Here is a 23158-nt window from a genome sequence, read left to right on the forward strand (position 1 = left end):
TCCCCTCCTGCCCTGACGCTGCGTCCCCAGCCGAGCCGAGCTGAGCTGAGCTCTCCTGGGGAAACTGAGGCAGGGAGAGCAGGGGTGCGGCTGTCCCTATCCCCGTGCCCCCCGTTCCTATCCCCGTGCCCTCCGTTCCCATCCCACCATCTCCATCCCAATGGTCCCCAGCCCCGTCCCATGTCCCTGTCCCCATCCCGCTCCACAAGAGCGCATTAAACAGAGACCTCGAGACGATGTGCTTTGTTCTGCGGTGTCCTGCAGCGTCCCCGGGTCCCCAGGCGCCCTGTCCCACAGCCATGCCTTCCCAACCCCTCTCTGGCCCCTGCCCACCCCCATCCGGACCAGCCCCAACCCCACAGGACCATCCCCCGGGTGCCACCACGGTGCCACCTCCGTGTGACACTGAGCCCGAGGACCCGCAGGGGCTGGTGGCGGCACTGTGGGGCCCTGATGTCACGGGGATGCTCGGCACGGGGACACTTGGTGTGGGGACGTGCAGCAAGGGGACACTGGGTATGGGGGGGGACACCTGGAGTGGGAATTTTGGGATGGAGATGCTCGGCATGGGGACACCTGGCATGGGGACACCTGGCATGGGGACACTCGGTACAGGGTCACCCGCTATGGGGACACACAGCAAAGGGACACTTGGCATGGGGGCACATGGCAAGGAGACGTGGCATGGGGACACCTGGCATGGGGAATCTTGGCATGGGGACACCTGGCACGGGGACACTCGGTACAGGGTCACCCGCTATGGGGGTCACACGGCAAGGGGACACCTGGCATGGGGACACCTGGCACGGGGACACTCGGTACAGGGTCACCCGCTATGGGGGTCACACGGCAAGGGGACACCTGGCTTGGGGTCACCGGGCGTGGGAGGGAGACGCTTGCCATGGGGACGCCGGGCATGGGGACGCTTGGTGCGGGGTCACTCGTTATGGGGTCACACGGGCGGGGGCCGCCTGCCGTGGGGACACCGCGCAGGGGGACCCGGGGCACGGGGACAGCCCCGGGCACGATGCGGCCCCCCCCCGGCCGCACGTGGCGCCCCCCCCCAAGGCCCGCCCCCCCCTCCCGATTGGCGGAGACGCGGCCCTCCCCTCCGCCCATTGGCTCCCGCCTTAACTATGAACCCGGCGCCGGGCGGGGGCCGGGGGGGATCGCGCCCGGGGATCGCGATCGCGCCCGGGGATCGCGACAGCCCCTCCCCCGTAAGTGCGACCCGCGGGGCGTTGTAGGGGACGGAGGGCGGAGGGGGCGTTACGGGGGGGGGGGGGGGGCGAGCCCTGCCTGCCCGCCCCCGGGGACCCCCAGGGACCCGTCCCCAGGGAGCCGCCCCCAGACCCCGGGGACTCCGGGACCCCCCCCCCCACGCTCCCAGGGGACCCCAGGGGACCCCCAGCCCCTCCCAAAGGGACCTTCCCGTGGGGACCCCAAGGACGAGCCCCCGGGGTGCGCAGGGCCAGGCATGGGGGCAGCAGGGCAGGGACACCGCCGTGTGTCCCCCCCCCCCCGTGGGACGCAGCCCCGTGGTGGCTCGGGTCACCCCAAGGGACACCAAAAGGTCCGGCTGGGGGGTGCCAGGGGGTGCGGGCTGCCTTGGGGCTCCCCCCCCAAAAGGCAGCACCGAGCAGATCCAGCCCAAACCAGGGCCAAATCCTTCCCAGCCCTGGGGGGGGACGCCAGTGGTGGGAGCTCAGCCCCGAACCCAAACCCCCTTCCTCACCCCAAAACCTCCCCCTCGAGTGGCTCGGGGGCCTCCGGGTGCCCCCGCGAGCTGGTGGGGCTCGGCTTGTGGCACCCCACACCCCTTTCTGTCCCCTCTGCAGTCCCCTGCTGCCATGTCAGCCGAAAACGCGGCGCCGGCGGAGGCCGAGCGGGAGGCGCAGGTAGGGATGCTGAGGGCCGAGGGGGCTGGGGGCATTGCTTTGCCCCCCCCCCGGCTCACCGTCCCCGTGCCCTGCTGCAGAGCGTGGTGAGCCGGGTGGCCAGCCTGGCCCTGGTGAGCTCTGCCCGCGGCGCCGTGTCCACCGCCTACGCCTCCACCAAGGAGAGCCACCCCTACGTCCGCTCCGTGTGTGATGTGGCCGAGAAGGGGGTGAGGACCCTGACGGCGGCGGCGGTCAGCGGGGCCCAGCCCCTCCTCACCAAGCTGGAGCCGCAGAGTGAGTGGGGCCGGGGGGGGGGCAGCACCCCCAAACGGGATGGGGGTGCCCGGGAAGCCGTCCCTGGCAGAGAGCAGGCAAGGAAATGGGGTTAAAAAGGCTGGTTTTTGGTCCCCAGTTTCCACTGCCAACGAGTACGCCTGCAAGGGGCTGGATAAGCTGGAGGAGAAGCTGCCCATCCTGCAGCAGCCCACGGAGACGGTAACGTTGTGTGCCCCCCCCTTGCTCGGGGGACACCAGGATTGAGCCCTGGGCCAGCTGCTGGGACAAGCCAGCCCTGCGCTGTCCCCCCCCCCAGGTGGTCGCAGGGACCAGGGAGCTGGTGTCGTCCACCGTGACGGGCGCGAGGGAGGCCGTGAGCGGGGCGGTGGGCCTGGCCCGTGGGGCCGTGCAGGGCAGTGTGGAGAGGACCCGGCGGGCGCTGAGCACCGGCATCAGCACCGTGGCGGGCTCCCGTGTGGGGCAGCTGCTGGCAACGGGGGCGGACACGGTGCTGGAGAAGTCAGAGGAGCTGGTGGAGCACTACCTGCCCGGGACGGATGAGGAGCCGGGTGAGTGCTGGGCACGCCGTGCCCAAAACCATCTCGCCCTCTTTTGGGGGTGCCATCCCGCCGGGACTGCGCCCCATCCCCAGGGCTCAGCAGCACCCAGTGCCTCTTACCACCGCCACTCACACCCTGGGGTGGTGCTGAGACCTATGGGGCCACCAGGGTGCAGGGGACAGTCCCCACGTGGCTGCTCCATGGCCACCCGGAGCTGGGGAACGCGGAGCAGCAGTGGGTGAACTCTCACCTGGAAAGTAGAAAGCAAATATAGCCCCGCGCTGCCAGCCCACCCACTATTTATAGCTCGGCACGGGGTAGCAGTGGGCAGAGCTGGCCCCGTGTCACCACAGAGGTGACCGGAAGGGTTGTGGGGACACCTCTGCGTGACCCGGGGGGCGAGCAGCCGGGTTTGCCCCTGTGCCGGGGCACAGAGCTCAGGGGACATCCCGGCACCGCCAGTGGGATGCTCAGTGCCCGGCACGGGGACATCCCGGTGGGGTGGCTCTCACTTGGGGTGGTTCTCACCCACTCGCCCCACAGCGGCCCCGGTGGCGGACAGCACCGCGGCGGCCTCGCTGGAGCAGCAGAGGAGGCGTCAGAGCTGCTTCGTGCGCGTGGGCTCGCTCTCGGCCAAGCTGCGGCACCGAGCCCTGCGGCGCTCGCTGGGCGAGCTGCAACGGGCCCGGCACAGCGCGCAGCACGCCCTGGCCCAGCTCCATCGTGTCATCGAGCTGGTAAGGCCACGGTGGTCCCCGCGGCCCCGTGCGTGCCCCCCGTCCCGGTTCACTCCCGCTGCTCTCCCTTCCCGCAGATTGAGCAGGGCATGGACGGGTCCCTGCGCGGCGCCCGGCAGCACCTGCACCGCATGTGGCTCGAGTGGAGCCAGCAGGACGGCGTGCCCATGGAGGACACCCAGGTATTTTTGGGGGGGTGGCCGTGCCGCGGAGGCCTCCGAGACGAGGGGTTCGGGCCGTGCCCCCCGGGGGCTGCCCGCTCGCTGCCTTGCAGGTGGAGGCGCGGACGCTGGCCATGCTGCGGGGGCTCCTGCAGCAACTGCAGGCCGCCTGCGCCCGCCTCACCGCCAGCGCCCGGGGGCTGCCGGGCAGCGTGCAGAACACGGCCGGGCACGTGCGGCACGGCGTGGAGGGCGTGCACGCCTCCCTGGCGCGCGCCCGCTCCTTCCACGACCTGTCGGACATGGTGCTGGCGCAGAGCCGCGAGACGGTGACGCGGGCGCAGCTGAGCATCGACGAGTTCATCGAGTACGTGGGGCAGCACGCGCCCCTGCCCTGGCTCGTGGGGCCCTTCGCCCCCGCCCTCGTCGAGTACCCGGAGGACAGCCCCGTGGAGATGGCCAAGTGGAACGGCTGCCTGACCGTGGGCGGGGGGCACCGGGCGCCCGCCGCCCCGCAGTCGTGCAGCGGGCGCTGAGCCCCCCGACGCCCCCCCAGCGGGGAAGGCGCCCACTTTCAGCTGCAAATCTACCCCTGCTGGGGGGCGAGCAGCAGGATGGACTCGGTGGCCCGGCGTGGGACCCCTGACGCCACTTGGGACTCTCTGGGGGAGGCAGGGGACGGTGGCACATGGAGGATGGGGCGTGCGCCCAGCCCTACCCGGCTGGCATGGGGATCGCAGCTCCCCGCGGTGTCCCCCAGCCCAGCAGCATCGGGATTTAACAGCCTCAGAGCCTGTTAAAGAGGGCAAAAATAGAGGAAAACCAAAAACTTAAAGAAGTTAAAAGTGGAAGTTAAAGAGGAAAACCAAACCCCGATTCTCTAGGCGTTACTCATAGCCAGCGGCGTGAGCTGCTGCGGGGTGGGACACGCAATGGGGGGGGTCTCTGGGGGGCAGGGGATCACCCTGGGGGGGGGCTTCGTGCTGGGTGCCGGGGGGGCCGGGAGCAGCAGCTGGGTGCTGCTGGACTGTGACCCGCGGCCGTGTGGCACTGAACTTCGTCCCCGTTATCGCCGCCACCGCTCCAACCCCACCACGCGCCCCATGGCGGGGCTGGGCCCGGGGCACCCCCTTGCGCTGGGGGGGCACTGCGGGGCCGGGGGGGGCTCCGGGGGGGGGGGGCACCGGGACCCACCAGCACCCGCTGGGACCGATCCTGAGCACCCCCTGGGACCGGGCTCAGCACCCACCGGGACCACTCAGCACCCACAGGGCCGTGCTGGGGGGGGGCACGGGGACCCCAATATGGGGGAATCCCGGTCTGGGGGGGGGCAGCTCCGTGCCGGGGGGGGGGTTCCGGGGCCGGCGGTCGCTGCCCCCGGTCCGGCCCCGATGGGGCGGGCCCCGGTCACATGCGCACGGGGCGGGCCCGGGGCTATAAAACCGGGGCGGGGGCCGAGCACCGGGTCCAGCACCGAGCCCAGCACCCAGACGGTGAGTGCGCACCGGGACCGGGACCGGGACCGGGACCGGGGCGTTCCCTGCAGCCCCCAGCCCGGCGCTGCGATGCCCCCCCGGGGAGCAGCCGCTGCCCCCGGACCGGGGTTTTGGGGGGAACCGGGACCGCCCCCCCCGCGTAAGAGCTCCGGGGGTGCCTGGACCACGGGGTGGGGGGACCGGGACCCCCCTGTCCTGGGCGGTCCGGCCCTGTGGAGAGGGGCTGCTGGGTCCTGAGCTTGGGGACCCCCCGTTGTGGGGTAGCCAGCCCCCCCCCCGTCCCGTTTGGGGGTGCTACCCCCCTTCTCTCAGCCCCATGCGATGCTTTCCCCCCCCCCCCCCCAGCCCCACCATGGCCTCCAGCGAGCCCGGGACAGCGCAGCCCAAGGCTGAGGAGCAGCAGGTCAGTGGGGCAGGGGGGTGCTGGGGGGGTCCGGTGTCCCCTGCTGTCCGGTCACCACTTGGGGTTATCCCGCCGTGGGGAGGGGGGACACCCCAATGCTACCCCCAGGGGCTGCACGCGTTGCCCCCCGCCTCAGCCTTGAGGAGATTTGGGGCCCCGGCACGCTCCCCCCCATCCCTTTTCCTACACCCAGAGCATCGGGACGCGGGTGGCCAGCCTGCCCCTGGTGAGCTCTGCCTACGGCATGGTGTCCACCGCCTACGCCTCCACCAAGGAGAGCCACCCCTACGTCCGCTCCGTGTGTGATGTGGCCGAGAAGGGGGTGAAGACCCTGACGGCGGCGGCGGTCAGCGGGGCCCAGCCCCTCCTCACCAAGCTGGAGCCGCAGAGTGAGTGGGGCCGAGGGGGGGGCAGCACCCCCAAACGGGATGGGGGTGCCCGGGAAGCCGTCCCTGGCAGAGAGCAGGCAAGGAAACGGGGTTAAAAAGGCTGGTTTTTGGTCCCCAGTTTCCACTGCCAACGAGTACGCCTGCAAGGGGCTGGATAAGCTGGAGGAGAAGCTGCCCATCCTGCAGCAGCCCACGGAGAAGGTACCGGGGAGCCGGCACACGTGCTCAGGGTCTGCGCTGGTGCTGCCTCACTCAGGGCTTTTTCTCCCCCCCAGCTCATCTCAGACACCAAGCAGCTCGTGACATCCACCGTGACAGGGGCCAAGGATGTCCTGACCAGCACCGTGGCGGGGGCCAAGGACGCCGTGAGCAGCCGGGTGACGGGGGTGATGGACATGACCAAAGGGGCCGTGCAGGGCAGCGTGGAGCTGACCAAGTCGGCGGTGAGCAGCGGCGTCAGCACCGTCATGGGCTCGGCCATGGGCCAGATGGTGGTCAGTGGGGTGGGCTCCGTGCTGGAGAAGTCGGAGGAGCTGGTGGACCACTACCTGCCCATGACGGATGAGGAGCTGGGTAAGGACTCGATCGCAACGCCCCTGGAGATGTGGGGCGGGCTGGGGACCCCCTTGGAGGCACCATGGGTAGATCCCCCATGGGGTGGCCCTGTCTCTGAGCGGGGGGCGGTGATGGTGGGGGTCACCTCTCTGGCTCCTCTCCCGCAGCCAAGCTGGCCACGGCCGTGGAGGGCTTCGAGACGGAGCAGCAGAAGCAGCAGCAGAGCTACTTTGTGCGCCTGGGCTCGCTCTCGGCCAAGCTGCGGCACCGGGCCCTGCAGCACTCGCTGGGCAAGCTGCAAAGTGCCCGCCACAGCAGCCAGGACGTGCTGGCCCAGCTCCAGCGCACCCTCGACCTGGTAGGACCCCTCCCTATATCGTTCCCCCCCCCCCCCCCCTTTCCCTATGCCACCACGGGGCTGCGGTGAGCCACCTTCGCCCTGCTCTGCCCCCCCCCGGCAGGTGGAGCAGCTCAAGCAGGGCATGGACCAGAAGCTGCAGGGAGGGCAGGAGAAGCTGCAGCAGCTGTGGCTGGAGTGGAGCAAGAAGCAGCCAGGCGGTGGCAAGGACCTGGTTCCACCAGAGGTGGGTAGAGGGCAGGAGGAGCCCCCCCAGGAGCTCTGTGCCCCCCCGGGAGCTCCGTGCCACCGCTCACCTCGCCTCATCCCCTGCAGGCGGTGGAATCGGGCACGCTGGCCATGGTGCAGGGCCTGACGCAGCAGCTCCAGAGCGCCTGCCAGCCCTTGGTGTCCAGCCTGCAGGGCCTCCCCGCCGGCATCCAGGACACAGCCGGGCAGGTCCGCCAAAACGTGGAGGAGCTGCGGGCCAGCCTGGCCTCCGCTACGTCCCTCCAGGAGGTGACAGGCAGCGTCCTGGCCAAGGCTCGTGCCCACGCTGCGAAGGCCCGCGAGCTGATGGACGAGCTGGTGGAGCACGTGGCCCACAACACTCCTCTGTCCTGGCTGGTGGGGCCCTTCACCCCCTCCACCCAGCACCTGCTGGGCCTCCAGGAGCAGTAGCAGCCTCCTGGGGGTATGATTATAGCGATAATACTGCTGTAGCCCCTACCTAGCCTGGCCTAAGTAACTCCTGATCCTCCTCCTCCCTGCACTGGGTGCAGGACCCCTGCAGCGTGGCTCTGTCCCCTCTCGCCTGTACCAGGGAGGTGCCAGCAAAGTGCCTTGGCTTCCCCAAGTGCCTACAGCAGCCCCTGCCCCTCGTTTGCCACCTCTGGATCCCCTGTGGCACCCATGTCATTCTCGGTGCCTTCCAGCCCCTCATCTTCCCTCTGCCCCACAGCAGGGGGAGCCCCTGGGGCTCAGTGCAGGCAGGGGCAGTTGCTGAAGCAATAAACTCCACGTAGTTTTGCACTGGTCTGAGCCTTCTTGTGGGACCTGGGGCTGGGGAGGGGGTGGGGGGATGGTTCTGGGTCCATTATCACCTCTGAGCCTTCGGAGGGGGAGCGATGGAGCCGCTAGAAGGGAGGAGAGGTGTCAGAGCCCTGTGCCTTCACAGGGGCTGGGGCTTCCACTGGTGGGGGTCCTGGTGCTGAGCTCCATCCTGACACCCCAGCCTGTTCCCCACCACCACAGCTGAGCAGAGCCCATGGCTGAGGGTGAGTAAGGGGCTGCCAGGGAGGCGCAGAGACCCCTGCCACCTTCTGGGGACCCCGATGTCCTGGGGCCTGGCCTCAGCCCCTTGGGTGCTGCTGCCCCCCCCTTCCATTGTCCCCAGGAGCAGGGGACAGCAGCCTGGGGGGGCACAAAAAGGTCCATGGGGGGGCTCGGGCACGGTTCTGTGCTCCGGCACGGGGGGGCATGAGGGGTGCTGGGTCAAGGGGAGGGATCTGGTGCCCCTCTGGGGAGCAAGGGACAGAAAGGAGCCTGTGCCCTGCATCCCATGTAGTGAGTGGCACCCTGCTCTGCCCCCCAGGCCGGGACAGCGCCCAGCCCAGCAGTGATGACCCCAAGGAACCACCCTGGGGCGTGGGCCTGGAGCAGGAGGAGCAGCAGGGTGGGGGCCAAGGCCGAGGGCAGGGGCTGAGCTGGGCCCCAGGGCCCCCCCGGCCAGTTTCAGCCCCTTGCCCGGAGCAGCTCACCGAGGGCCAGGTACCCCCCTGGACCCCCAGCTTCATCAGGGCCCATGGCTCCCTGCGTCCCACCGGCACCCCAGAGGATACGGGCAGCAAGGTCTGCTCCCCGGGCACAGCTTGGTGTGAGTACGGCCGGGCCAAGGGGCAGTGCTGGGGCTCTGGGGGCACCCAGGGTGTCAGCACCTCTGTGTGTCCCCCCCATTACAGGCAGAATATCCTCAGGTCCCGAGGAGGCAGCCACCCCGCAGCAATCCCAGCAGGTACCCGAGGGGTGGGCGGGGGGGTTCCTGGAGGGGACGGTCCCTGCGGGGCACGCGGTGCCCAACGGCCATGCCCTGGTGGTGCTGAGCACAGCCCCCGTGTGCCCCAGGCCGCTGCTGGCTCTGCCCCGATGAGTCCCACGGAGCTGGCGTGGACGACAGGCCCCGAGGACGCCGCTGTCGGCACCTGCTTGGCCGTGGCCACCGGCCTCCGTGCCCTGCTGGGCGCCAGGGCCGGGCAGCTCCTCCTGCACAGCGTGGAGCAGGCGCTGGGCACGGCGCACGAGTGGCTGCACCGCTACCTGCCCTCGGGAGCGGGGCCGGCAGGTAAGAGCCCCAGGGCGCTGCTTCGGGTCCCCGTGTCCCAACCCCAGGACACTGCTCGGGGCCAGGGGCCCCCCCCCCCCCCCCAGTGCCCACGGGGTGCGGGCGATGCCAGGAGCTCGGCACGGGCCGGGCGCTGGCGCGGCAGCTGCAGGACGAATTCGGGCAGCAACTGGCCCAGGCCCGCCGGCTGCCGGCCCCGCTGCAGGAGGCGGCCCAGCAGGCCTGGGACAACATGGCCGGGCTCCACCGGGCCTTCGTCCTGGCCGGCTCTGGTGACCCAGGGCCACAAGTGGGTGGCCCAGGCCTGGGAGGTGCTGGAGGCGTCGGTGGAATTCCTCCTCCGGCACCCGCAGGAGCCCTGGCAGGAGGGTGAGGAGGAGCACGCAGCCGCACGCACTGAGCTGAAATGGGGCGGCGGGGGGCTTGTAGCTGGCTTTAAGTCACCCATCAGCTGGGCACGGCTGCAGGGTGATGCCCCCTCACACAAGCCCCTTGCTGGGGTGCTGTGTGGCTTGACGAGCCTGGCCTGGGGCACGGTGGCATGTCCCCGTCCCCCTTTCCTGGCCATCAGGGGCCTAAGGACGGGGCTGAATCAGCCTCGCATCGGGCAGCAGTGCCCATCCTGACTCGCCCCATCCCTCCTCCCTCCGCCTCTCGCTTCCCGAAAATTGGGCAAGAGGGACACGAGGTTTATTTGGGTTTTATTTGGGTTCTGTTTATGAAGGGTTGGAGCATGAAATCAAGCCTGGAAAATGACACAGGCTCCCCAGGGCAGAGTTACAGCAACAGCAGCCTCCGAGCAGGAGCGGGGCAAACGGCCCTGTGTCGGCACCACTGAGGGTGCCTGATCCTTGGCACAATGAGGACACAAGGACGCAGCGTCTGGTTGAGCTGGGAACATCTTTATTTTACATGTACAAAAGCTTCAGATCCTTGCAAAAGAGCGGAGAGACAGACAGACGAACGAGATGCTGCCCAGCACAAGGCAGGATGCTGCCCCGGTTGAGTCCCCCAGCTCAGAGAGGAGAGAATACACAATTTCACTTTGTTTTTCCCCAGAGGCTGGTGCCCGGCCCTGCAGCCTCTGCGGGAGCAGAGGGACCAGGCTCCAGCAGCTGCACCCAGCTGGGAGAACGTCAGGGTAGGGAAAGGGGCTCCGAGCAGCAGGGAGAGGGTCCCCGACTGCTGGGACAAGTGCCTGCGTCCTCGGCGGGGCCCAGCACGGCTGCTCCCAGCCCGGGCAGAGGAAAATCAAGAAGAAAGGAGCCTGGAGCAACAGGGTCAGCCCTGGGAGCGCAGCCAGGCCCTGCCGTCACCCCTCGGGGGCCCAGCTGCCCCCTGACAGGGACAGGGCCACCCGTGGGTGCCCGGCCTGGCTCCTGGCCCGAGGGAACAGGGGCCCCCAGGAGCTTTTTCCAGTCACTGCCCCAGGAAGGGGGCAAAGGGAAGAGGGATGCTCCTGCCCTCCCCTAGTCACAGTCAGCGATGCCTCAAGAAATAGACACTAGGGCTCCTTGTGTTTTTCATTAAAAAACCCTTTATATTCATTTCATGTCGGTTGAAATCACAAGAAATTAGGTGGAGGTGGGGAAAAAAAAAAGAGGGGACAAATACAGACAAACAGCACAGTCTCCCCCTGTGTTCGGTGCTTTCACAGGGTCAGGGGCACAGGACAAGACCTAGGACATCAGCTACTGTGTGACTTAGTGAAGTAACTCAAAGATGGGCGAGGCGGAGGCCGGTCTCCCTTCACGTCAGGCAGCGCAGCCCCCTCTGCATCCTCCTTCAGGCAGGACCCGCTTCCTCAGCTCTCCTCCGCGTCATCCACAGACTCTGACTCCCCGCGAGCCCTCTCGCGCTCGGCGTTGGGATAGTCCTGCACGCTGCAGGCAGAGCACAGGCACCTCAGCAAGAGCCTCCCCTGCCCGTCTGCCTTCCCCTGCCCCTAGCATCTCCCCCCACCCCAGGCTCGGGCTCTTCCCCAAGCCAGGAGAAGCCCTACAAGCTCTGAGGTCCCCCAAAGGTGGTGAGCAAGAGCCCAGCTTGCTGAGGAGCTGAGGGTGGACGCGCAGCGGGTGCTGAGGAGCTGCCGAGCCCCCCCATGCTCACTTGTTGTGGGCCTCCTCGGCAGATGCCTCCAGCTCGCCGGCTCCCGGCCCTTGGCTTTTGTCTCGCTCCTTCTCCTCTGTGCCCTCCGCTTTTTGGGATAGGGATTCACCGTTCACAGGACCTGACAGGTCTGCAGGGAAGAAACAGGCTCAGATACCTGGGCACCGCGGTGGCTGAAGCCTCATTCACCGCAGCCCAGGTGGTGCTGGGCACCGCGAGGACCCACGGCCACAGCAAGGCGGGCTGTCCCTTCACCCAGGGATGACAGCCACCAGAAGGGCCCCAAAGACTCCATTCCCCGTGCCCAGAGGCTGACATCAGAGCGGATTTTCCCCACCAGCTCCTCCAGGAAGGTTCTTGCAGCGTTACCGGGCTGTCCCCAGGCAGGGACCCCGCCGGGCACACGGCCACGAGGCGATGGAAGATCCCAGTCACCAGCTGCCTGCGCAAGAGCCTGAGCCAGCGGCCAAGGGCGGCTCCACATTCCTCCATCCCCCTGGTGCCCGGGACCAGCGCTCTAACTGGCAGCAAGGAGCTGGCCTGGCCCAAAAGCTGCCCCGCAGACACCCCAAGTCAGGGCGTGGGCGCCGAGGTTGCCCTCTGCTCTCACTGCCACGAGCGTTTGATGCTCAGCCCACAGAGCCCCACCTAACCACGCAGTCCCCAAGCTCAGACATGCTCCGGGGGGAAGCTGGGGGCGAAGCTGCCCCTTCTCCAGGCAGCCCCACGGCCCCTGCCACGAGGTGGACCCAGGGCCAGGTGCCCCGAGGCTGCTACACGCCCGGACAGAGCAGGGAACTGCCCTGAGACGGGCAGGGTGCATTACCGGCGTTTGTCTCCTCTTCCCCCTTCTCATTCCGCGTCTCCCCTCCCGCCAGCTTCTCCTGGCTCTTGTCCACATCCCCCTTGTCCTTCTCCGGACCGGCTTTGTTGGCTTTCTGGATCGCCTCCATCTTTGGTCCCAGGACGCGCGACTTCAACCGGGTGTAAACTTCGGCGGCTTTCTCCATCACTTCTTTGTTTGCTTTATAGCGACGGATCTGCAGCAGCAACAGGGAGGAGGAGGTGCTGACACCCTTCGTGGCGGCCCAGGCAGGCTCATCGAGTGACCACCTGGTGATCAGCCCCCCTCGTACCTTTTTCAGAGTAGCCACCACGTCCGTGTGCTTCTGGAGGATGTGTGAGGTGACCTGGAGCGTGCCCAGCTCCTCCAGCGCGTTCAGGCACCGCTTGATGTCCTGTAAGGATGGCACCGAGGTTAGAAACCGGCTCAAAGTCCCCTCGTGGGTTACATCTGGCCCTGCACGAGCAGCAGGGGAAAAACGGAGGGACTCTGTCTGCCAACCGCCTCGGGGCAGGGTTGGCAAAGCTCTGGATCCTGTCTCGAGGCAGAAACCCAGCCGTGTGGGCCGCGCTGCAGCTCACCAGCCCCAGCTCAGGGGAGAGGACACCCACACCCCAGCACGGGGACAGGAACGGGTGGCAAAGGAGAAGGGCAGAGCCTCCTCTGCCAGCTCCCAGTGGGCACCTGGGACCAGCACCACCGTGAGCACGGCCCCCTCGCAGCACCCAGCTTCCAGACCAGCACGACCAGCCTCGGTCAGCTGGGCGAGGTCCATGTGGTGGCTGAAGACACAGCCGGGGGACCTCAGGCACTCACCGGGTTGTCCACCTTCAGGGCAAACTTGATCTCGCTGTGAAGTTTCTGAAGTTTCTCTTCCACAGTGGGCTCTGGAGCAGCGAGAGAGACAGGCCGAGGCCTCAGGTGGGGAGCACACAACGGCCTGGAGCCCGGAACCTCTCCCAAAAAAGGGCTTTGGTTCCTTCTCGCGTCTCCGAGGCTGAAAGCAGCCCCAGGGGCCACTCTGCAGAGGACAGGCTGGGGTGTGCCCCAACGGGAAGGGAATGCCTGCAGGGAAGCCGTCTCTACACACCCCGTAAATACTTTCCAACACGGTGCAGGGATCACAGCAGCACTGGCAGGGCCCAACCAAAAGTGATCCCTGCTGGAAAGATCCTTCCCCTTCCCCAGGATGGGGGAACCAGCCCTGGCTCCCTTCTCTCTCTGTTCTCCCGTGACCTGCCTTAGAAGCACCCGCTCGCTCACCCTTTTTCTTCTCCATTCTCCTTTCGGGGATCAGCTCAGACTTCTTGCGGCCCCGTTCCACTTTCAGAGGTCTGCGGGAGGAAAAGGAACGAGGTGAAATCATTCAGGGGATGCCTGCAGGTAAAACCACGTGCGCGTTGCTGGGCTAGCAAGAGAGGTGACAGCACGTACCAGCGCGTCCCCCGCTGCCCGGCAGTGCCAGGCAGGCGGCAGAGCCCCCAGCGCTCCACCCACGCTCGCACACATCTCCCACACACACACACATCTCCCAGCTCGCACGGCTGGGAGCTCTGAGACAGCAGCTCCCCCATGCCCCAGGTCCCCGGGACTGCAGAAAGGCAGAGCCCAAAGCAAAGGCGGCCGGGGATACCCCAAGGATCTTCCCCCGTGTGTCAGAAAGCAGCAGGGATGCTCAGCCTGGTGCCTCCCCCGCCCCAGACACCCCCGTCAGCCCCCTTCAGCTCTAGAAAGGAGAGGAGGAAAGCCCTCCGGGGGTGCTGCTGGCACAGGCAGCCCCACCAGGACCCCATCCCCACCCCACAGGTCCGCAGCAGGGCTGGGGCAGCAGCCGAGGAGCAGCCCCGTCCCCAGAGGAGCACGGCGCCGTGCGCAGGGAGGGGAGATGCTGACTTGTTCCGCGGTTTCTCCTCTGCTCGGCCCCTCTTCTCCTTCTGAGTCGGTTTCCTTGACAACTCCGAGGGCTGCTTCTTCGCCGGCTTCTTTACCTTCGAGGAGAGAACAATGCAGGCGAGAGCAGCTTGCGGCAGAGCCCACCCCGCTGCGGGAGGGAGGGAGGCAGCGCCACGGGCTGCTCCCGTCCTCTCGGCCCCATCTGGGCACGATCCAGCAGTGCCAGCAGCCAGCACCCACACCAGTGCCGCTGCGAGGCCGCTGCGAGCGGCACCGCTGCTCTGGGCGCAGGGCTGCCCCAGCACGAGGTAAAAAAAAGGAGCTGGGTCACAGCACGGGGGTGTGCTGCTCCGAGATCCCACCTGGCCCGCGATGCCCACACTTCCCTGCAGAGCTCAGCTCTTCGTGCCGCTCTCCTGGCCCCGCTCCGTGCGGAGAGGCAGGCAGCAGGCTGAAAGGGAGACCCTACCCCTGGCCACGAGGCAGCACGGCTGCCACAAGCCCTCTGCGGCCTTCCTCAGTGCCGCAGCCGAGCCCCGCTGACCCTTCCCCCGGCTCTGCAGAGGACAGCAGAGCAAATACAGCGACTGTGGGGAGAGAGAGCATCGCAGGGGTGCGAACTGGATGGGGCCTCTTGGGCCAAGGGTACGGCTCCCCTAGGCACGCGACCCTTCCCTGCGCTCCCCAGGGTAAAAGAAGCTGAGGACAGCAGGGCACTGCCGCTCCTGGAGGCCCCCGCTGACGTGGCAGGGAGAGGACAGGCGGCTGTTGCCCGCCACCAGCCCCCCGTGCCCTCACAGCGCCGCACTCACCTCCTTCTCCACCTCCAGTTCGGAGTCTGAGGAGGACGGAGCCTTGGCCCGGCCTTTCCGGCCCTTTTTGGCTACTTCGTCATCCGCGCTGCTGTCGCTGTCCGAGTGCGCCTCCTCGCCCTTCTCTGCTTTCTCCTTCCTCTTCTCCTTCTCCTCCTTCTCCTGCTCCCGCAGCCGACGGATCTCTTCCTCCTGCTCCCTCTTCCTCTTCTCTTCCAGCTCCCGCCGCCGCTCTTCGTCCCGTCTCTTCCACTCGCTGATGCGGTCCACGTCGCTGTCGCTGTCGCTGCCGAGGGCAGGGCACGCTTGGACCCCTCGCGTGGGAGGGGAGGCCGGCGACCCCCCCACCCAGCAGGGGGACAGCGCCCCAGTCTCACCTGTCACTGCTGGAGCTGGTCGGGACACGCTCGGGCTTCGGTTTCCTGCCACGGGGCTTGGGAGGGGGTTTCTCAGCTGCAAGGCAACGGGAGGACGGTCAGCAGGAGCCCTGGCGGGCTCGTGTGTGGAAACAGCTGGACACCGCTCGCAGCAGAAGCGGACAGCAGAGCTCCAGGAGCACCAATTCCACGCGCTCTCCAGCCTCCCGAGGGAGCCGGCAGCGGCCCGGCTGTGGCAGGTGAAGTCTCCTTGGTGTTACCTGGCGCCTCCTACCTGGCTTCCTGCCCCGCTGAGGCTTTTTCACAGACACGTCGGAGTCCGAATCGGAGTTGGAGTCCGACTTGGTCATGTCCACGGTTGCGTTTCCCATTTCCGAGTCCGAGTCCACTTTGGAATCCGAATCGGAGCCAGACTCCACTTTCTGCAGGCACAAAGCGGGGTTGGATGTGGGGAACAGAAGCAGCTGCTGCCCCCAGCACAGCGGCACGGCGCCCAGCCACGTCACCGACACACAAGCGAGGTCTCTTCTCGCTCTGGACCCCCACCAGCCCGCAGCAGAGCCCACCCTGACCCAGCCTCCCCACCCGCAGGGGAGCCACCCCCGCCTCCAGGGGCTGCCAGAAGCCAGGTCCCTCGCCCCCAGGGGAGACCAGAGGAGCCTGAAGCAGCAACCCGCGGGCCAAGCCACACCGGGGGGGCTTTTACCTTCTTCTTCCTGCCCCCTGCAGGCATCCTCCGGGGAGCCCTGGCCACTGGCTTCTTCTCGGGAGTGAAATCCTGGAGGAAAACACGGATATTAAACGGGGAACAGCCTCACGGCGGTGAAGCCAGCCCGTTCCCCCAGGCTCAGTGCCACTGCCCCCCCAGACGGCGACGCTCTTCCCGCAGCCCGCACCACCCTGCCAGCCTCCATGCAAGCGCAGCCCCGAACCTCCTCACCTGGTCGCTGTTTTTTTCCGACTCGGAGGACGTTTCTGAGTTCTCCTCTTCTGTCAGGGAGGGACTGCCCTGATCCAGGTCGCTGGAAGATTTCCGAGGCCGTTTTGCCACCGGCATCTGATGTCCAAGAAGCGACACAGTGAGGGAAGCCCACCCCCTCTCCACCCACAGCGGAAAGCGAACCCTGGCTAAGAAGGGGATGCGCGACTCTCCCCCATCGCCCCCCCAGGACAGCCACGTGCGCTCAGAAGAGACGTGCAGCTCCGGGCTCTCTGCGAACCGCACCAGGATGTGGCTGTCCCAGCACCTCAGAGGCAAAGTGAGACCCCTAACGTGCGCTAACCCACTTTTCCCCTGGAGCATCCGGAGGGAGGCGGTTTCTTCCTCCCTCCACGTGCTCGAGGTGCTGCATTTCTTTTGGAGGAAGGGGGCAGCCCGGTGGGGGGGGCCCGCCAACCACGTCCCAGCCTCCTCCAGCCCAGGACAGCCTCCCGGCCCCGCCGCCTCAGCCCACACTCACTTTCATCGCCAACGATTTCCGCTTGAGCCCGCTGTGGTCGCTGCCTCGATCCGAGTCCTCGTCGCTTTCCATTTTCTCTGCGGTGACCGCAGCCATGGCGGGGTCGTCCTCGTCGTCCCCTGCGTCGCTGCCCCCCATGGGGTCGTTCTCGGGAACATCGCTGTCAGAGGAGCTCGCGGGCTAAAGACAGCGGAGACGACAACTGTTATTGCCCCAAGAGGCCTGCGGCAGGCTGGAGAGAAGGGGCACGGAAGGGCGACAAGCAACGGAGAGCAGCACTGAGCAGAGAGGAGCAGGCGCACAGAGCAGCACAGGGCACAGTCCCCTCCTGGCGAGGCCCCCGAGAGGAGCCAGCACCCTTCAGCGATGCTCTCGGGCGGAGCGACAGCGTTACCGGCCCTTCAAGGAGGGCGCTCGGTCGACCCGCTCCTAATCCCCCTGCACCCCCTTCCCGAGGCCCCCTCCGCACCGCCCCGAGACCACCACAAACACCTTCCCGCGGGTCCCCAGCTCAGCCTGCACCTACCGCTCCCTCGCTTCCCTCCCCAGCGGCCTCACGCCCTGCCACAGACCCTCGCAGCAGCCTGGGCTGGACGGCCCCTGACTGGGCGAGCGCATCCCAGCCTTCCTCTGCCCTGACGGCGGCTTGGTTCGGCCTCTCCTCCCGGGCTGCCAGCCCTCGATTCGAGCCAGAACTCTTCCTTCTCACGCGCCTTCCCCGTCGGAACGGCCTGCGCGGCGGCCGCTGCTCTGGCCCGGCTGGGATCTCTTCTGTCCCGCTCCATCGCTCCACGCATGGGAGGTCTCCGGGCTTCTCATCAGCCCACCGCGAGGTTCCTCACGCGAGCACCTCAGCTCCTGTCTTCTGCGTTTCGTTCTCTTCACGCGTAGCAGCAGCAGCCGTCCCTACCGCGGGGACTCTTCCAGCACCGCAGCCCTCCTGCTGGAAAGGCTCTCCTCGTTTTGACTTCTCCTGGCACCTCGCGTCACTCAGCTCTCAAAATCAAGCCTCTCCTTCAACCTCTTCTGCTCCTCCGGACGCATCAGCCACCGGCTGCCAGTCGGCGTCGGCGAACCCGCAGCCTCGCAGGGATCTTTGCCGTAGCCTCAGGCGCTCTCCCAGTCCCAGCAAGTCCCGCGGGAACGGGTTTCTTAACCCTGCCGGGAGTCCGTGGTGGTGCCGAGCAGTCCCTGGACACTGTGGGTGCCGCCTCCCTCGCCACCACCAGCCTCCCGCCCACCGCTACGCACAGGCGAAGTTGCTCTCCAGGTTTTCGGGCACCTCCGCGGTCTCGCCTCGTCTACCTCGGCGGTCTCGGGCGCAACCATGTCCCACAGCTACTCAAACCACAACCTCTCTCCTGCGCTGGCAGCAGCGCGCCTGAGCCTGCCTACCTCCAGAGCAGCTGGTCTTCGTAGCTCACCTTAAAAACCTTCCTCTGCCTCTTCAGCCCAACTGCCTATGAAGCTGCTTTGGCCGCCTCCTCTGGAGATCGCTATACAATAAATTGCATCACACAATTACGGTCACGAAACGCCCCTCGCACACGCCAGCACTTGACAGCGAAGAGCTGCCTCCCAGCCAGCCCTGACACCCGCCGGAGGAGCGATGGGTGCCTTTTGGCTCAGGACCTCAGAAACGGATGAAGAGAGGGACTGCCCCACAGCCCGCGCGCGGCTCCCCCGAGCCCGGGACCGGCAAGCCTCCGTTCTCACTCCGGCACGGAAATCCTCCGCGGGGCTGGGGGCAAGGCACGCCAAGCGCGCTCCCCGTTCCGCCTCAGAGATGGGACGGAGGTGCCTACCTCTCGGAGGGCGAGCGGGGGCCGAGTCTTTCACCGAAAGGGAGAGGGCAGGAAAGGGAAGGCATTTCAACCCTGAGCAAGCTGCTGTGCGAGACGGAAGCGCGGAGACACCACAGCGGGGAGAAGCAGAGAGAGGAGGAGAGCGGCTCGGAGGGAAGGAGAGCAGGAGGTGCTCGGAGCCCACGTCCTCGCTGCCCCCCCGCCACGCGAGGCCCACACTCACCGGAGGGGCACTGTAACTGGCGTGAGGGTTGTTCTGGATTTCCCACAATCCCTCGTTGAAGCCTTTTCTCTTGTTTGTTTTCCCATATTTGTCCTTATACTTTTCATAGGGGAACAGGTCTTTGGGGCCCAAGAAGGCGCTGGAGAGAAACAAAGCAGAGGTGAGCCCAGAGCGGAGGCAGCGGGGGCACGGCCCAGAGCGGGGGGGCGAGGCAGCGCTTACGTCTCGTGAGTGCCGAAGAAGAAGATGGGGTACTTGTTCGGCGGGGGTTTCACGGCGCCGTCCGCGATGTCATCGATCTGAAAGGAAACCCAAAGCAGGAGGTGGTCAGAGAGAGCGGCTGGAGCGCGTCCTCTGCGAGGCAACCCTTAGCCCTGGCTAGCGGCGTCGGGACTCCGGCACGCGCACACGACTTGGAGGCAAGCGCGGCAACAAAGCACCCGGACGGGGAACTTGGCTCCGCGCAGCGTCCGAATGCGGCGGGGACGGCCGGGCGGGATCGCCAGGAGAGCAACGGAAGGGATCCGGCGCGGACGCTCCACGCCTAGAGCCGGGCGCCCCCCGAGGGAATCCCCTCCAGCGGGCGGCCCGGGGGGGTCCTTCCTGGCTGGAGGCAGGCCGCAGGAAAAGCCCAGCTGCCGGCGGGCCCCCCCGCGTCTTCTTCCCACACGCCGCGCCGGCTCCGGTGCCCTTCGGTCCGCTCCGTGTGGTCCGGGGCAGCGGCGGGAGGCTCGGGGCGCGCAGCAGGGGCTGCCCCCCGCGTGCCGGGGAAGTCTTCGGGAGGAGCCTCCCCAAAAAGGAGCGGGCTAAAAGCAGGAGAGAGGCCGCGGAAGCCGGACAACGCGAGCGCCCTCCTGGAAGGGCCGAATCCTTGCGGTGCTGGGGGGCCACCACCCCCCCCCGGTGCCAGGCCAGCCACGACGGCATCCCGGGTCTGCCGGCATCCCGGGTCTCCCGGCGTGGTGCGGCCAAGCGGCGGCGGCGGCGGCTCCAGCACCCGGCGCCTCCCCGGCCCCAATCCCGCGGGGCGCACGACCCCGCCTGGCCCCCGGCTGCCCACCGGGAGCCCCCGACCCGCCTCGCGCTGCCCTCGCCGGCACGGCCGCCGCGCTGCGCCTCGCCCCGACCGCCCCGTCCGCGGCTCCTCCAGTGCCGCCACGCAGCGCTGCCCACCGGGACGTCTGCCCCCCCGTCTGCACCCCGCGGATGCCACCGGCTCCCCCCGACCCTGTGCCTCGAGGGCTCGCTGCCCCGTGCGCGTCCCCGCTGCCCCGTCCCATAGGCGCTGCCCCAGAACCGGCTCTGCCACCGTTCCTCCTTCCGCTGCCCCCCGTTCACAACCGGGGGGTCCCAAAGGGCCGCCCCCCTCTTTGCCGGAGCCCCAGCCCCTGGCCCAGGCGACCCCACAGCGGTGCGGGACCCTCCCCCCCCCCGTTACAGGCGGCACCACAGGACCCTGCTCCCGGTGCCAGCCCCTCAGTGCGGTGCCAGCACAGGTCCCGGTGTGGCACCCAGCCCCGGTTCTGTTCCGGGACCGGTCCCGCTGGGGACGGCAGCGGCACGCAGCCCGCCCCGTAACAGCACCGCGCGTCCCAGGAGCCAGCTCCCGCCCCGGTGCGGGTGTGGATGCAGGGACCCCGTTATTGTGGGGCGGCTCAGCGCCAGCCCCGTAGCCGGGATGTGCTGGGGCGCGCTGCAACAGGGCTGCCTGGCCTGGAGGAAGGCCCAGAGCAGGTACCGGGACCAGATCCCCCGTCCCGGTGCAGGTACCGGGACCAGAGCATCACCCCGGTGTGGGTCCGGTACTGGGTCCCCTGCCCCGGTGCAAGTCTGGTACCAGGCCCCATCCCGGTGCCAGTATCGGGACCCCCACCCCGGTGCGGGTGCCAGGACCGTATCCCCCAACCTGGTGCAGGTGCCGGGACCAGAGCATCGTCCCGGTGTGGGTCCGGTACCGGGTCCCCCTGCCCTGGTGCAAGTGCGGGTACCGGGCCCCATCCTGGTGCTGGTACCGGGTCCCCCAACCCGGTGCAAGTCCGGTACCGGGTCCCTCGACCCGGTGCCTGTCCAGTACCGGGCCCCATCCTGGTGCCAGTACTGGGACCCCCACCCCAGTGCAGGTGCCGGGACCAGAGCATCATCCCAGTGTGGATCCGGTACCGGGTCCCTCTGCCCCGGTGCAAGTGCAGGTACTGGGCTCCATCCCGGTGCTGGTACCGGTACCGGGTCCCCCGCCCCGGTGCAAGTCCGGTACTGGGTCCGCCGTCCCGGTGCAAGTCCCGTACCGAGCCCCATCCCGGTGCTGGCACCGGTACCGGATCCTTCGCCCCGATGCCTGTCCGGTACCCCCACCCCGGTGCAGGCCCAGGACCGGAGCCCCATCCCGGTTCCGTTACCAGCCCCCCAGCCCCAGTGCCGGTACCGGCCCCCATCCCGTTCCCGTGTCCCCCCCCCCCCCCCCCCCATTCCCGCCCGGTGCGCGGCTCCGTCCCGGGCCCGCCTCTTTCCCTCCCGCTGTCCCCTAGCGGCGCGGCCCCTGGGGCTCACCCGGGCGGGCCAGTGCGGGTAGCCCTTCATCTTGGCGAAGACGAGGTCCCCGGGCTTGAAGCTGTGCGGCATGGCGGCCGCGGGGCGGGGCGGGGCGCGGCGGCGGCGGAGGCCCAGGCCGCGGGCAGCACCGGGCAGCGGGGCGGAGACGGCCCGGCCCGGCCCGCAGGATGTCCCGCCCCTCGCGGAGCTCCAGCTGCCGTTGGTGGGAAGAGGTGCCGCTCAAACGTTTGGGCCAATGGGAGGGAGGAGAGGGCACGGCGGGAGGACGGGATTGGGCCGAGCCGCCAGAGGCGCCTCGGGGATGGGGAGCGGGGAGGGGGCGGGGCCAGGGGGCGGGGGAGAGGGGAGGGGGCGGGGGCAGGAGGGGGGGTCCCGGGGCAGGGCTGGGGGGGTCTCCGGGAGGGGTCCCGGGGGGGGTCCAGGAGGGTCCGGGGGAGGGCTGGGGTAGTCCCGCGGGGGGTCCCGGGAGGGTCTAGGGGGTCCCGGGGGGGTCCGGGAGGGGCTTGGGGGGGGGTCCAAGAGGGGCTCGGGCGGTTCCGAGAGGGTCTCGGAGGGTCCCGGGGGTCTCGGGGGGTCCAGGACGGTCCGAGAGGGTCCTGGGGGAGTCCCGGAGGGGTCCCAGGATGGGTCCCTGGAGGGTCTCAGGGGTCCTGGAGGGTCCGGGGAGGTCCAGGAGTGTCTGGGGGGTCCCGGGGGGGGTCTGGGGGGATCTCGGGGGGTGTCCCGGGAGGGTCTCGAGGGGTCCTGGAGGGTCTGGGGGGGATCTACGAGGGTCCGGGAGGGTCCGCGGGGGATCCAGGAGGGTCTGAGAGGGTCCCGGGAGGGTCCGGGGGGGGTCCCGGAGGGGTCCCGTGGCTTGTGGTGAGCTGTGGGGCAGGGGCTGGGGCTGGACAGATCAGGGTAAGGGCAGGGGGCTGCGGGGACACCGGGGGGGCACCAGCCCCGGGGGTGTCAGGGGGTGGGCGATGCCCCGTAGGGAGCCACCGGGCCCTGATGGGACTGAAATGAAACCGGGAGCCCCGGGGGGGTCGTGCTGGGGAGCAGGGGCAAGCCCAGCGGCTGCTTTTTTGGGGGTAAAAAGGGTAAAAAGCGGCCGTCTGGCTGGGGGCAGGGGCACAGCCCGAAGAGCCCGAGCCCTCCTGCAGGTGTCAGGGCTGGGGGCACTGGGGCAGGCTGTGCCCACCTAATAAAATCCCAGCAGCTTTCCAAAAAAATAGGGAAGTCCCAGCGTAACCAGAAGCTGGGGGCAGCTGCAAGGGCCCCCCCCAAAACAGCAGAGCCAACGGGATTTCTGCCCGGGGCATGGTTTTGTGGGAAAGGGGGTGGTTATAGGGGAAAGGAGTGGTTATAGGAGAAAGGAATGGGAATTGTGCAGTGGAATTAGACCTGTTTACATCCCTTTTTTATTATTTTTTTATTTTTTTTAACTTAAATCCAGCTAATCTGGAGCAAAATGATATAAAGAGTCAGTCTGGAAGTTCACTCTGGTTTAGCTCAATTTTTTAATCCCGTTTTATCCGCCGTTTCTGTGAAGTCACAGAAAAGCTCACCCATCACTGCTCCGAAGGCACAAACGGCAATGAAATGGCAGCGAGTGGCTGGGTGCGAGGATGTGACGGCCTGAGGTGTTACCAAACAACCCCCACGTGTTGTAGGAATTATTTTTATAGCGATCATACCTCTGGGAAGAGGCAAAGGGAGAACAAACGCGGGCCGGGCGCTCGCCGCATTGCCTGCAGCACCCGGGGCGGGCGCGGCGGCTTTGCTGGCGAGGGGAAATTAGTCAGGGCTGGGTGGAAGGGAACCCACAGAGCCGGCTCCCGGGGCTCTGTGTTTCCCGAGGTGTCACCGTGAGGAGCTCCCGGGTCCCTGGGGACGTGTTGGGGACGCGACGGAGCCGTTCCCGGACAGCCCCCGGAGGAGCCGAGCAGGAAAATGGCGCCGCTGCGG

General features: G+C 68.0%; 3 protein-coding genes across 8 annotated transcripts; 2 read left to right on the top strand and 1 right to left on the bottom strand.

Annotated features, from left to right (window-relative positions):
* Positions 1–1121: 1121 nt before the first annotated feature.
* LOC308182095 (perilipin-3-like) lies at positions 1122–4449 on the top strand. 2 transcript variants are annotated; one of them, XM_080566153.1, is made up of 8 exons: positions 1122–1220; positions 1839–1898; positions 1979–2174; positions 2293–2375; positions 2473–2725; positions 3260–3453; positions 3531–3635; positions 3728–4449. In XM_080566153.1, the coding sequence occupies exons 1-8, from the start codon at positions 1137–1139 to the stop codon at positions 4148–4150; spliced, it is 1398 nt and encodes a 465-aa protein (XP_080422279.1). In that variant the 5' UTR covers positions 1122–1136; the 3' UTR covers positions 4151–4449. The 2 variants fall into 2 exon arrangements, with proteins under 2 accessions (XP_080422279.1, XP_080422278.1); XM_080566152.1 differs by having other exon boundaries at positions 1839–1897; positions 1975–2174.
* A 564-nt stretch (positions 4450–5013) lies between these two features.
* Positions 5014–7826, top strand: LOC308182096 (perilipin-3-like). Its single transcript, XM_080566154.1, has 8 exons — positions 5014–5107; positions 5456–5513; positions 5707–5902; positions 6021–6103; positions 6178–6475; positions 6625–6815; positions 6919–7041; positions 7131–7826. The coding sequence occupies exons 2-8, from the start codon at positions 5463–5465 to the stop codon at positions 7473–7475; spliced, it is 1287 nt and encodes a 428-aa protein (XP_080422280.1). The 5' UTR covers positions 5014–5107; positions 5456–5462; the 3' UTR covers positions 7476–7826.
* A 2828-nt stretch (positions 7827–10654) lies between these two features.
* On the bottom strand, positions 10655–21386 carry HDGFL2 (HDGF like 2). Of its 5 annotated transcripts, none has more exons than XM_080566162.1 (16): positions 21206–21386; positions 18881–18957; positions 18659–18797; positions 16631–16810; positions 16111–16227; positions 15877–15948; positions 15445–15592; positions 15171–15246; positions 14794–15079; positions 13982–14070; positions 13352–13422; positions 12905–12975; positions 12381–12482; positions 12071–12284; positions 11245–11374; positions 10655–11018 (listed from the first exon to the last, which is right to left on the bottom strand). In XM_080566162.1, exons 1-16 carry the CDS (start codon positions 21275–21277, stop codon positions 10940–10942), a joined length of 1923 nt encoding a protein of 640 aa, XP_080422288.1. In that variant the 5' UTR covers positions 21278–21386; the 3' UTR covers positions 10655–10939. The 5 variants fall into 5 exon arrangements, with proteins under 5 accessions (XP_080422288.1, XP_080422287.1, XP_080422290.1 ...); XM_080566161.1 differs by having other exon boundaries at positions 13982–14076; positions 21206–21383; XM_080566164.1 differs by lacking the exons at positions 18659–18797; positions 18881–18957 and having other exon boundaries at positions 13982–14076; positions 21206–21383.
* Between the last annotated feature and the right edge of the window lie 1772 nt (positions 21387–23158).

The sequence above is a fragment of the Anser brachyrhynchus genome (genome assembly GCF_964034855.1).
Source record: "Anser brachyrhynchus genome assembly, chromosome: 23".
Taxonomy (NCBI): domain Eukaryota; kingdom Metazoa; phylum Chordata; class Aves; order Anseriformes; family Anatidae; genus Anser; species Anser brachyrhynchus.

Bases quoted from the DNA above. Each gene is read 5' to 3' on its own strand.
- HDGFL2 (XM_080566161.1), bottom strand. From the start codon at position 21,277: ATGCCGCACAGCTTCAAGCCCGGGGACCTCGTCTTCGCCAAGATGAAG. The intron at 18,798-18,880 runs GTAAGCGCTGCC...GTTTCTCTCCAG, and splicing joins TTCTTCGGCACTCACGAGAC to CGCCTTCTTGGGCCCCAAAG. The intron at 16,228-16,630 runs GTGAGTGTGGGC...CTTGGACATCAG, and splicing joins GGAAATCGTTGGCGATGAAA to ATGCCGGTGGCAAAACGGCC.
- LOC308182095 (XM_080566152.1), top strand. From the start codon at position 1,137: ATGAACCCGGCGCCGGGCGGGGGCCGGGGGGGATCGCGCCCGGGGATC. The intron at 1,898-1,974 runs GGTAGGGATGCT...CCGTGCCCTGCT, and splicing joins GAGGCCGAGCGGGAGGCGCA to GCAGAGCGTGGTGAGCCGGG. The intron at 3,454-3,530 runs GTAAGGCCACGG...CCCTTCCCGCAG, and splicing joins TCCATCGTGTCATCGAGCTG to ATTGAGCAGGGCATGGACGG.
- LOC308182096 (XM_080566154.1), top strand. From the start codon at position 5,463: ATGGCCTCCAGCGAGCCCGGGACAGCGCAGCCCAAGGCTGAGGAGCAG. The intron at 5,514-5,706 runs GTCAGTGGGGCA...TCCTACACCCAG, and splicing joins CCAAGGCTGAGGAGCAGCAG to AGCATCGGGACGCGGGTGGC. The intron at 7,042-7,130 runs GTGGGTAGAGGG...CATCCCCTGCAG, and splicing joins AGGACCTGGTTCCACCAGAG to GCGGTGGAATCGGGCACGCT.